Genomic DNA, 13,115 nt, shown 5'->3' with positions numbered 1-13,115 from the left:
CTTGCTTCAGCTGCCGCAACAGGCAGTAATGCAGCCAGAGAGAATGCAGCCAGAGAGAATGCGCTCAGCGGTGCATCTGTAGAAGTTGGTGAGTTTTGGCAGATATGTCAAACTTCTTGAGTCTCCTCAGGAAATATGCGCTTTTGGGCAGTTTTCACCGCCGAGTCCGCTTGCCTGAACCAGGTGAGGTCATCTTAGATGAGCCCTCTGAGGATCTTAAAGCAGGAGACTCTCTTCACTTGAGGACCTGAGAGTGGCCCCCACACACACCCCAAAACTTTTAAAAGCAGGTGAAAGACCTTGCTGTTCACTTCAGTCTATGACTGAGTTCTGTGTGTGTGTGTGTGTGTGTGTGTGTGTGTGTGTGTGTGTGTGTGTGTGTGTGTGTGTGTGTGTGTGTGTGTGTGTGTGTGTGTGTGTGTGTGTGTGTGTGTGTGTGTGTGTGTGTGTGTGTGTGTGTGTGTGTGTGACATTTTGAGTGTTGGGAGATTAGTCTGTGTATGACATTTTATTTATTTTCTTTGATTGTATTTCTCCGTAAAGCGGATTGTGTTGCCATAGTATGAAATGCGATGTGTACGGGGGGACCCCTCCCCTACTCCTCAAGTTCACGATCATCTCCTTAGTCTTGCAGACGTTGAGAGAGAGATTGTTGTGCCAGCACCATGTTCCAAAGTCACTGACCCCCTCTCTGTGGGCAGTCTCAATGTTGTTGGAAATAAGATCCAGGATAGTGATGCGTGTCCACACAGTCACGCGCGAACAGGGTGTACACAAAGGGACGGAGTACGCATCCCCTCAGAGCTGCGGTGCTCAGGGGCAACGCAGAGGAGGTGAGGTTACCCATTCTCACCACCTGGGGTCTATCAGGAAGTATAGGATCCAGTTGCAGAGGGGGGTGTCAAGACGCAGGAACCTGAGCTTGGGAACGAGCTAAGCGGGCACAATAGTGTTGAATGCTGAGCTGTAATCTACAAACAGCATCCTCACGTATGTGTTTCCCTTATCCAGGTGGGAGAGCGTTGTGTGGTGTGTACTGTCAGGGTGAAGGTGTCATCCGTAGATCTGTTGGGATGGTGAGCAAATTGAAGGGGGTCCAACATGTCAGGAAGGGTGGAGTGGATGTTGGTTTTATACAGCTGCTTGAAGCACTTCATGATGATGGCGGCCACTGCTACAGGGCGGTTTTCATTCAAGCAGGTGATGGAAGCTTTCTTTGGTATGGGGACAATGGCGGTCTGTTTAAAGCAGATGGGGACTGCAGACTGGTTCAGGGAGAGGATGAATAGAGGTGAATACCTCCTCTAGCTGTCGGCGCACCTTCTAAGGACAAGGATGGAATGCCATCTGGCCCTGGTGACTTCCATGGGCTTACTATTTTAAAAGCTCTCCACACGTCAGCCGTAGTCAGGGACAGGGTCCTGCTGAGCTTGCCAGGGAGAGAGGCGGCGGTCTGGCATCACTACCTTTTCTCCTTTTATAGTCTGTGATGGATCCCAGTCCACACCACATGCATCTGGGGTTAGAGCTGTGGTAGTTATACGCCAACTTGTTTTCTGAGATGCGAAAAGAGACTACAGACTACACAGTTGGTCATAACTGGACCTCCTCAAGGCCTCAAGGTCCCCAGAGCTACAGGCAGAGGGCTGTGCTCTGAGCTTAGCACAGATATCACCATCAACCCAACATTGACTTTCGGTACGTCATCATCAATGCAGTTGGAGTTGTAGGCTGAGACAGAGTCTGTGTATTTATCATTTATCAATGTCCCCATCGGCTGCAACACAGAACATCTGCCAGTCTGTGGTTTCAAAACAGTCCTTGAGTGCCAATGGATTCCTTACTCCAGCGCGAGGAACTGCACGAAAAAAATGTGTTTTACTGATTTGAGTGTGTGTTGTGTGTGTGTGTGTGTGTGTGTGTGTGTGTGTGTGTGTGTGTGTGTGTGTGTGGTTGTGTGCATACGCAGCCTCGCGGGGCCTCGCGCTGTTAATAAGAAATGCTCCAAGTCAATCTGTTTGATTAATTGAGGCTTAAAGAGAGACGATGGAAGGGGAGATGAAAGGATTCAGCCGTCAGGAGGGTGGGAGAGCACTTTCCGGCTGCACGGAGCTTGTTTGTCTGACCCCCACGTGGACTTATTAACATTCAGCTCCAACCACAATGTCCTCACTTTGATATATTAAAGTATCTTCTTTTTTTAAACAGCTGCGCCATCCCTGTCTAACTTACTTGTGTGGTGCGTTTCATTTCAGGGAGACAGTGGGAATCCATTCTTGGCTGAACATTATCAGGCTTCATTGTTTGGTGCATGTTAAATGTTCTGTATTCATTTCTTGTCAGAGTAAAATAAATTTCTTCATAATTCTGTAATTACAGCTAATACAGTATATCGACTATGCAGTGCGTTAATTAGAATTTTGAACAATTCAATTACATTAACACTGTTTGACATATCACCCCAGCTAACTAAGGTATCCAAATACCTCATTTATCGATGAATCATTTAATTTTCAAACCCTGTTTGAGCTACATTGCCCTTTTAGCCAGTTAATGTGCATTTTTCAGATCCTCACACTACATTTCTATACATACTGTGCATATACAGTATATACATTAACACAACTACCCAATCCCCAATCAAGTGACATAGTGTCATGATGATTAGTCTTGACCTTAATTAAAGATGTTTGATATCCTGGTAATTACAGTTAAACTGTTACAGATAACCACAGTTATTTGAGCTCATCGGAATGATTTGGTAGATTCCATGATCCTATGTTTCCTTGCAAATTTTGTGGGAATTTCGAACCCATGTTACAAATGTTGCAATAAAGTTTTCCATCAGTTGGGTTGAAAGAAAATTTACTTTTCTGAAGTTTTTGTTTGAATATTCATTTTCAGTGTATTATTGCACTATTATAGTGGCATAAAATCAAAATAAAAAACAATTAAAAAAAAAAAATATATATATATAATAATAATAATAATAATAATACACTTTTTTTTATATCGCACAATTCACACAGGAGATTAACCCAAAGTGCTTCACAGAAAGTTAAAAACATAAAAAAAAACAAGACACAATAAAAACACAAACTCTGTTCAAGTACAAAGTGCACAAAATTAAATATTAAAACATAAAAAAAATAGTTAAACAGCATGTGCATCAATCAAAAGCTGAATTTATACATGTATAAATATATATGACTGTATAAATATGTACAAATATGAATAATCAATAATATTAATCAAATAATAATCAAATCAATAAAATCAATAACTGTTCATCGCAATTATTCGTATGATAATTAATTGGCAACTAAGTTTACAATCATGATGTTACCCTACTGGTAATCTGCATTGCTAAAATCCAAGGTGATATGTGCTGTTTGTGTTATTTCCAGTGTTTGCAGCATCTATAATAAGGTCAATCAAAGGTGTGCTTTTGTCACAGAATAAGTTAATCGCGGCAGGGGATGATCTATTACTATGCAAATACACACTAATGAGTTTCCAAGCAGACGCGCACTGTAATTATACCCTGCAGAGGTCTGACAATAGAAACATTTATCTGCCGAAATTAAGGAGGGGAAGAGGCAATTTATTGCAATTAGCGGGAACAATGCATAAGGAAGATGCATATGGAAATAGGGGCAACTGCCGAGCCGTGACATTATCCAGAATTTATGTTTTGTTGTGTGTGTGTGTGTGTGTGTGTGTGTGCGTGTGTGTGTGTGTGTGTGTGTGTGTGTGTGGGTGCGTGTTGCAGGTCCAGCCGTATCTACCGTATGAGTACACCTGTGAGGGGATGCTGGAGAGGGTACACGCCTACATCCAGCATCAGGTGAGTTCATTTAAAGTCGAGTCCGAGTGCATTCTCGTCTGCTCCTGAGTGACATGATGTCAAACAGCAGAAGTTCCATTCCGAAGCAAGAGATAATACAAGCACTGAGGACAAATACGTGCCTGGAACACCTAGCCGTATACATCAAATGGTGACGTGGCTAATGAAGATGGAGGTATAAGCACTTCTGAAAATAAGTATTTTTCATACCGGTCCCAAGGTGTGCTCGCAACATAACGCATTAAGTACTAAGGCAGTAAATACTCGCCGCCACTCATTTCAAAGTTGTGAACAAGAGATTGTGGAAACAATTTCACCGGTAACCAAACTGTAGTTAGGGTATAATCACAGACTAGAAAAAAAAATTCAAATCTGAAATTCAAATCTTCTAAAATGTTCCCGTCATTTCCAAAAGTTTTCGTTAGTGTCGATACTGATTCTATGCTGATATCTGAACACGTACTCAAACTGTAATGCGAGTAGTTGTAACTACTTACTTTCCTGTGGATTCACCAGTTCCTTGCTGTATCATTGTGAATACATTTCAAATTGGGTATACTGAGAACACTGTTTATTTTTGGTTCTTTGTGGTCAAGTCCTGGCTTCTTTTGAACTATACTGGGTGCGTAAGTCTCCTTAGAAGACGTAAGGTCTTTGGGCTCCTCGTGCTCTAACCCAAACCGATTTCCTAAATCCGGCCCAGCAGGATTAGATAATGATGGTGGGGGGGGGTGAGTGGCGGGATCAAAATGTTTCTTTTTCCTTCTAAATCCCACACAACACTACATGTTTTAGACTACCCCACACTACATGTCAACCGTTCCTCTCCTCCTTTTCTTGGCCGTTCTGAGCCACAGTCAGAAGCAGACACAAGGTGTCAGAGCTGCTCTGTTCAGCCTGTTTCTCGCCGCTTCATGTGTCTGGCGTTCCTTTCAGCAAGGGGGTCCGCCGGCTGATCCGGGATTTTTAAAATTATTTTCTTTTTAATGTTCGCCCACTCTTGATGTGATTTATTTCGGTAAGCCTGCAACATTAATCGACTCAGATGAACCAATTTGTCGACGGCGGAAGAACGCCGCGATGATGAGCGTACACACGTAAATGTCAGTGTGTTTATGCGTGTATGTGTTCCTGTCCGTTTTAATAGCATGTTTCTGCCCCCCGTCTCTAATGGGATAATGGATATGACATTAATGGGATTTGGTTCAACGTGCAGCTGGATCCAGTAAACATCAACGATGTGCAAAAAAAGTCTATAAAATGATGCTTTTTGTTCTCGGCATTGAAAGTCATTTGGGTCGAAAATGAAATTTACTGAGCGGTTTTCTGGGATACCATATGAGTAAGGCAAGAACACATAGCCTTAATGCGGATTTTCTTACTGCACAAAATAAGGGGAGGCCTAGAGGCCAAAGCAGACAACTTTTTCATTGTTTTTGTAATGTGTACTGCTTTTGAGGAGATATTTTTAGGTGGTACAGATGGATGTGTTGAAATTATATCCAAGGGAAAAATGCAACCTTAAGTGCTGTTTATGCCTTGTACCAATTAGCATTACCGCCTTTATTGCCAAATCGTCCCCATGCGTCTTCTAGGTTGTTATGCAATATGTTTCTTCACGTCTCCATCCAAATTTACAGGACTTCTGTGAGCCAGAGCCTCCCTTCCCGGTGGCCAATGTCTCCAGGTCGGGGCCCGGTGGCGGTGGCGCCGGTGGCAGGAATCCGGGGCCTCTATTCCTGCCATTACCCAACTCCACAGTCCTAGGCTGGGCCGCAAACCTGACGGCTCCCCCCGTCTGGCCTCCACTGGGCTCCCTGAGGCTCCTGGTGTCCCAGGAGGGCCAGGCATGCGTGGAGGCGTGCCAAGCAGCCGGCCTGGTCTGCGAACCAGCCCACTTCCGCTTCATCAACAACAAGGAGGCGCTGCGTCGGTGAGTGGAGTGCCCTCTTTAAGAGCTAGCGTTCTACTGCTTGCTTTTCACGTCAGTGCGTTACTTCACGTCAGTGCGTTACTTCGTTGAATCGCTCCCAACTTGACACAACCTGATAATTTTACCTGATTTTGGATTATGTATTTCGGATTGTTCGCACTGTGATATCCTTACTATTTCCTGGCTTTGACCCTCGCCTGAACTGTTTTTCGGATTTTGAAACGAGGATTTTGGCTTGGCTAGCGCTCGGCTGGCGCTAGTTAGCCTCATAGCTGAGCATATTGCTAACTATGCTGGCATCAATGCCTACCTCCTCAGACTGTGAGAACTGTTTGCACCTGGTTCACAGACTGACCGCTCTAGAGAAGTCGGTCTTTAAAGACATCCAAAGCCTGCTTGAGGATGTGAAGAAAAAGGATGAACTGATTGTGCGTCTGACCTCCAACGCCAGCGCTCATGCTAAGCACATCTCTTGCTCCATGTCCTCCGCTGTGATCAAACCGGACATTGACTCCACTCTCCCTTAGTTGGGTCCATCTGACGTCCCAACAGCTGTGATAAAGGAGCCATGGCCCAAGTCCCGGACCTGCTCCACCCCAGAGCCCTGGCAGCGAGCGGTAGCCAGCGGTAGCCAGGCTCTCCTTGCGCCGCTCTATGCCGGAGACTCTCCGGCTGGACAACAGATTACAAGCCTTGGAGCCCACAGTCGATGTCAGGGACATGCAGGAGTTCCCCCCTTGAGGGGGGTCACAGTTCACCGTGGCATCGGGGGCACCAAGACGCTCTCTACTGCCGCCAGCCTCATTTCCACTGCCGCCAGCCTCCTCCCCCTCTGGACCACTCCCGAGCCGGTTGGTGGCTCCTCTGCTGCCACGGACCCCGATTTGATCCTGCCGCTTTCTGTTTCCAACACCACAGAGCCGCCTCTGCTACCGCAGCAGGATCTCTGCCCGTCCGGGCCGCCCTGTGGCCACTGATTTGGGCCGCCTGTCTGCGATGGTGCTCTCCTGGCTCTGCTGCTGCTACTGTCCCTCAGGAGTCCTCTGCTGCGGGACCTCCATCCGTGCTCTTCATTGGCTCCTCCATGGTTTCGACACATTACCCTGCCTGCGGCTAAAACCCTCTGCTACCCGGGTGCCTGTGTCCATGATTTAGATTTAAATCCCACAGCTGCTAGATCAAAACCCATCTGCCTCCACTGTTTTCATCCACGTCAGAACCAACAATCTCAGGAACAAACCATCGCAGATACTTAAAGAGGACTTTACGAAGCTTATTGGCAGTCTTCTACAGCCAGACCGCCGGTTTATTGTCTCCGGCCCGCTGCCGTGTACCAGCTTTGGAGATTGTAAAATTCACACATGTCCTTGTGCTCAAGGGATACTGCTGCTCCCTCAAAGTACAATTTGTGGACAACTTAGGCACCTTCTTAAACCGTCCAAACATCTTCAGACATGATGGAGTACATCCTAAATTTCACAGATCACGTCTCCTCGCCATGAACATAGAACTTACATTGAAATCCTTTCTTCACTACTGATGTTTGCTCACCTAACATTAATGACTGTCACTCTGCTTTACAAATTCCTGTAATTATAAACCATAGACCCAAGTCATGTAACTTCCCTGTAATATACAGGAATCTAAACTATGTATTACCTCGGACATCAATTATCAGTCCCCCACAAAGTCATGCACCCAGAACAATAATAATGGCTTTATTTATCGCCAGGTCGCTAACGAATAAGTCATTTTTAGTTAATGACCTTATAAGTCATCAACTGAATTTCACTCTACTGACTGAAACCTGGCTAGATAGCAATGGCACAGTCGCACTCATTGAGACAACACCTCCTAATTTCAAATTCATCCAAACCACTAGCACTGATAAGAGAGGCGGTGGAATAGCTGCTGTCTTCTCTGATGGTTATAGCTGCAAGGAAATCCCGCTTAGGGAATTCACGTCTTTTGAACACCTTGCTATATCTATAAACTGCAGTGCTCCAATTTTAATCAATACTGTCTATTGGCATCGACTAAATGTGGCTTTCTTGATTAATTCACTGATCTACTGTCCAAGGCCCCCACTGATTATGATTGTGTAATTATCTCAGGTGATTTTAATATTCATGTTGACAATCAAATAGACCCAGATGCTCAACACTTCATTAGCCTACCGGAGTTATATGACCTCACTCAGCATGTTTCTGGACCCACCTTCAATAAGGGGCATACCTTGGACGTAGTCATATCAAAATGACTTAATATCACGGTACCCTGTGTCATGAATGTTGCTATTTGAGATTACTGTTGCATTTTTTTTGATGTGTCTGCTTTTCCTGTACAACAGAGGGGTACCCAAACAATTAAAAAATGTACCATTAATAATAATGCCATAGAAACCTTTAAGAGAACTGTAAATGAGTAACTGCTGTTCATGGCATCATCAACTGAGGATCCTGTGAACAACTTCAACTCCAAAATACAATATCATTGATAACATTGCAATAACTTTACACTTAACATTTACTGTTAAAACGAAAAACATAGAAAAACAAAAGGCCCCCTGGAGAAATGGAGTGGTTGTTTGGCAGCTCAGGAGAGAGTGTTCACAGGCAGAACAAAAGTGGAGAAAGACAAAATTTCAGGTTCACCATGAAATTTACAAGGATAGACTCAATCAATACAACATAGACTGTTGATCGAGTTATTAATCCACCATCTACAACCCCATCAGAGATGCTCTCCACTCAAAATGTGAAGAATTTGCTACATTTTTTAATAACAAAATTATAGCTATCAGACAGAATATTAGTGCCTCAACATCCAGAAATAAACCTACCCTCCAGTAATATGACTGCTGGCATGTCTCTCTTTTTCCCTTTAGACATAAAAAAACAAGACGACATTGTTGGTCAGCTCAGGTCCTGAACCTGCTGCTTGGACCCTCTCCCTACCACATTTTTTAAAACTGTTTCTAACTGCCTAGCACAGGAAGTATTAGAAATTATAAATGGCTCTCTTCAATCAGGTATATTTCCTGCACCATTTAAAACAGCTGTCATTAAACCACTCCTGAAGAAGAGCAATCTTAAGCCAACAATTATTGCCATCTACAGGCCCATTTCCAACCTGCCAATTCTCAGCCAAATACTTGAAAAAGCAGTTTACTTTCAGCTTAACAACTATCTAACATCAAACAGCCTTTTAGACATTTTGCAATCCGGTTTTTGACCTCGCCATAGCACAGAAACAGCCCCTATAAAAGTTGTGAATCTGCATATAAACGCTGAAAAAACGACCTGTTCTTCTGCTCCTGGATTTCAGTGTTGCCTTGGACCCTATTAACTATCACAGTTTATGAAAGAGATAACAAAAATGGGTCGGCCTATCTGTCCCAGTTCTAAACTGGTTCAGAACCTACCTACAGGACAGGCAGTTCTTTGCGTCCATTGGAGATTTTGTCTCGAACAAAGTGGATATTATATGTGGAGTGCCCCAAGGTTCGGTTCTTGGACCATTATTGTTTTATATCTATATACTCTCACTTGTACATACAGTATTAGAAAGAAACACACAATAAATTACCATAATTATGCAGATGATTCACAACTGTACATATCACCATCTCCTGATGACCTACACCCCATACATTCCCTCAATCAGTGTATTAATGATATTAATGCATGGATGTCACCAAACTTTTTACAACTGAACAAAGACAAAACATAAATACTCATCTCAGAGACATAAAATTGCAGTTCATCTTAGTTCCCTGTCTCTAGAGAGCAAAAGTGAAGCCAGAAATCTAGGTGTAATTATAGCCGGCTGAATTTAAAGAGTCATATCAATCACATCATAAAATCAATCTTCTACAATCTAAAACATAATTAAGAGGCTTCCTGTCAAAAGCAATCTCTGAAAAATGAATCCATACATTCGTACCGAGTAGATTAGACTACTGTAATGGCCTATTCACCGGCCTACCGAAATCGGCTGTGCAGCGGCTACAGTTAATCGAAAATACGGCTGCACACATTCTCATTAGGACTAAAAAGTTGAACACATTACGCCTGTTTTTAGATCTTTAAATTGGCTCCCTATTAAGCTAGGATTTGTGTTGGAAGCAGCAAAATGGGCAACATTTGATTTTAAGATTCTGCTACTTGTATATTAAGCTCTAAATGGCCTTGCACCTCAGTATATTAAAAAAATGCTCATTATACACGAAACAGCAAGAACTCTCAGGTCCACAGGCAGTGTTCTTTTAACCATCCCTTGTACTCACTCTAAAGTAGGGAAGGCTGCCTTATGTATCTATGCCCAAGGTAAATGGACCACCCTGCATGAGGACCTGAGCGAGATACTGAACACTTTTAAAAGCAGGTTAAAAACCTTGCTGTTCACTTCAGTCTATGACTAAGTTGTGTGTGTGTGTGTGTGTGTGTGTGTGTGTGTGTGTGTGTGTGTGTGTGTGTGTGTGTGTGTGTGTGTGTGTGTGTGTGTGTGTGTGTGTGTGTGTGTGTGTGTGTGTGTGTGTGTGTGTGTGTGTGTGTGTGTGTTTGTGTGTGTGTGATTCAGAGATGGTGTAGACAGAATGGTCATATATTTTCTTTGATTGTATTTCTCTGTAAAGCACAATAAAGTTTGACTTTACTTGACTTGACTACTGTACACTGTAGCGCACCTTGCGCTCTGCCCTTCAGCTCCATGAAAACCAAATTCCCTTCTGCCTTTTTCCTCAGCGGGGAATACAAAACTAAAAAAGCCCCTGACACCACTACCTTTTGCTCCCAAACTCTCCCAATAATGCTTCGTCTTCAAGCTGTCGATTTTCTTTCTCCCTTTTTTTCTTTTTTCCCGCCTGTGTTTATTACCTTGCGGTGTCGCCCGTCTCGGTTCGCAGTATCGTTCCCCTTTGTTTCAGTTTTCTGTCACTCGTCCTTGTAGCCGAAGTCTATTTTGTGACGCTAGCTATCTTGTCTTCTCACTGTCTGCCTCTCTCTCTATCGCTCTCTCTCTCCCCCTGACACTTCATAAGTCCTTCTTCACAAGCCTTTCTAACTCCCTTATCGCCTCAAAACCTCAAACCTCCTTCTCGCCCAAATTCTCACTTCCAGTCTCCATTCTTACATTCATGTGAAATGGGAAAAAGTCGCTCTACAGTGAGATGATGATCTATTTCCCCTTTCCTTCCATTTCCAGTCTCAAAGTCAAAACACCAGTTTAAACGAGTGATTCCTTTTTATCTCCTATTTGATTCTAACATATCTTTTAACAATATTTTGGCCTTATCACATGGCTCTGTGGAATTCTGATTTCTGATTGGCCAATATGGGCATTCAACAGCCACTTGTAGCTGATCGTGTCAGCCACAACATAAAACTACCACTAATAACCACTAATATTGTGTATCTCCCCATCGTGCTGCCAAAACAGCTCTGACTCGTCGAGGCATCGACTCCACAAGACCTCTGAAGGTGTCCCGTGGTATCTGGCACTAAGACGTTAGCAGCAGATCCTTTAAGCCCTGTAAGTTGTGAGGTGGGGCCCACATGGATCGGGCTTGTTGTTCCAGCACATCCCACAGATGCTCGATTAGATCGGACCCTAACCCTGGTCATCCACGTGATGTAGAAGAAAATGTGATTCATCAGACCAGGCCACCTTCTTCCATTGCTCCATCGTCCAGTTTTGACACTCACATGCCCATTGTAGTCGCTTTCAACGTGGGACAGGGATGAGCAATCTGACCGGTCTGCGGCTACACAGCCCCATACATAGCAAGCTGTGATGGACTGTGTGTTCTGACACCTTTCAATCATAGCAGCATTAACATTTTCATCAATTTGTGCTACAGTAGCTCTTCTGTGGGATCGGACAGGACGGGCTAGACTTCGCTCCTCACACGCTTCAATGAGCCCATGTGCACCCATCACCCCGTTGCCGGTTCACAGGTTGTCCTTCCTTTGACCACTTTTGGGAGGTACTAACCAACTCCCCACAAGACCTGCCATTTTGGAGATGCTCTGACCTAGTCGTCTAGCCATCAAAATTTGGCCGTTGTTAAAGTTGCTCAGATCCTTACGTTTGCCCATTTTCCTTCTTGCAACACATGATCTCCAAGAACTGACTGTTCACTTGCTGCCTAATACTGTATATACCACCCCTTGACAGGTGCCATTGGAACGAGATGAGCAATGGAATTCACTTCACTGTCAGTGGTTTTAATGTTGTGGCTGATTAGTGTATTTCTGAATAATAACTGCTGTCTGGTGATTATGACAATTCATGGGCAACCACTTCTCTGCCTGGTTTCACGTCTTTCATTTCACTCAACCTACATGCTAATGCTCACACTAGCTACTGATAGCTACTGACAACATCTTATGACGCTACATAGAAGCTACAATGGAACACCTGAAGAGATCAATGTGGATGCATCCAATTGTCTATCTCAATGCATTCCTTTATTTCATAAGTAGCCATGTAATAGGAAGTATAATGTTCTGCTAGTTGGTCATTATCATTAAATAACCCCACTGAACACCCATTGGGGGTTAATTTGCAATAAAGGCCTGGCTGCACATTATCCCTTCCATATAAAACTTTCCTATGGAATTGTCTGTTCAAAAGGGCATGTAAAAATAAGATTTAAAAAATGAACTCACTCTGAAGACCTAAATTGTCAGGCAGTTTACAAATCTACCAAACACTCCCTGACCTGTTTCCCTCCTTCCTCTTCCTTCACCCAGGTTGGAGGTGCAGTGCGAGGTGGTGGACTCGGAGATCAACCACATCCTGCCAGCCTTCTCCGTGGTGCGCAGGGAGTGCGGCCTCCAGCGGGACCCCCTCCTCTTCAGCTGCGCGGGACATTCCCCCAAGTACCGACGCCTGTGCCCCTGCAGGGACTTTCGCCGTGGACAGGTGGCGCTGTGCAGAGACTGTCTATGATGAGGCGTCAAAGCGGGAGCTGCGAGGCTAAAAAAGAAAGTTATGCTCGCACGGCGTGGGGGAGGGAGGGGGGAATACAGATAAGTTAGTTTGGAAAGCGAAAAAGGAGACCTGAGTGGGCGGAATGCCGCGTTGGAGGAAATGTCAACAAATAATTGATTTAAGTTATTCACTTATTTCCTAGGTGGCTACCGGCATAGATGTTTAAAGACTGTCTGTCTTTTTGCATAACCCGGCAGGCGCACACAGAATGCTAAAGAATCGGCATGAAGTTATATTCAAAAGTTAAAGGTGCGATGAGACTAGAAATTGTATTGAGTTGTAAGTGAAGGTTATGGTGGATTACGGCAGTTGCTGAAACCTCTGCGATACTGAGTGTGA

At 44.1% G+C, this 13,115-nt stretch overlaps 1 protein-coding gene across 1 annotated transcript in view; it reads left to right on the top strand.

The window, feature by feature from the left end:
- Positions 1 to 12,734, top strand: part of LOC307228958 (alpha-1,6-mannosylglycoprotein 6-beta-N-acetylglucosaminyltransferase B-like) — a gene marked incomplete at both ends in the record, with an annotated part of 168,011 nt that extends 155,277 nt beyond the window's left edge. The window contains 3 exons of the mRNA XM_079998814.1: positions 3,773 to 3,847; positions 5,488 to 5,780; positions 12,536 to 12,734. Of these exons, the coding sequence (XP_079854940.1) occupies positions 3,773 to 3,847; positions 5,488 to 5,780; positions 12,536 to 12,734 (567 nt within the window). The remainder of the gene's footprint in view (positions 1 to 3,772; positions 3,848 to 5,487; positions 5,781 to 12,535) is intronic.
- Between the last annotated feature and the right edge of the window lie 381 nt (positions 12,735 to 13,115).

This window comes from Zeus faber (assembly GCF_960531495.2).
Source record: "Zeus faber genome assembly, chromosome: 4".
Classification (NCBI taxonomy): Eukaryota; Metazoa; Chordata; class Actinopteri; order Zeiformes; family Zeidae; genus Zeus; species Zeus faber.
The sequence above is the reverse complement of the archived record's forward strand: the minus strand, read 5'-3'. Positions and strand labels throughout refer to the sequence as shown.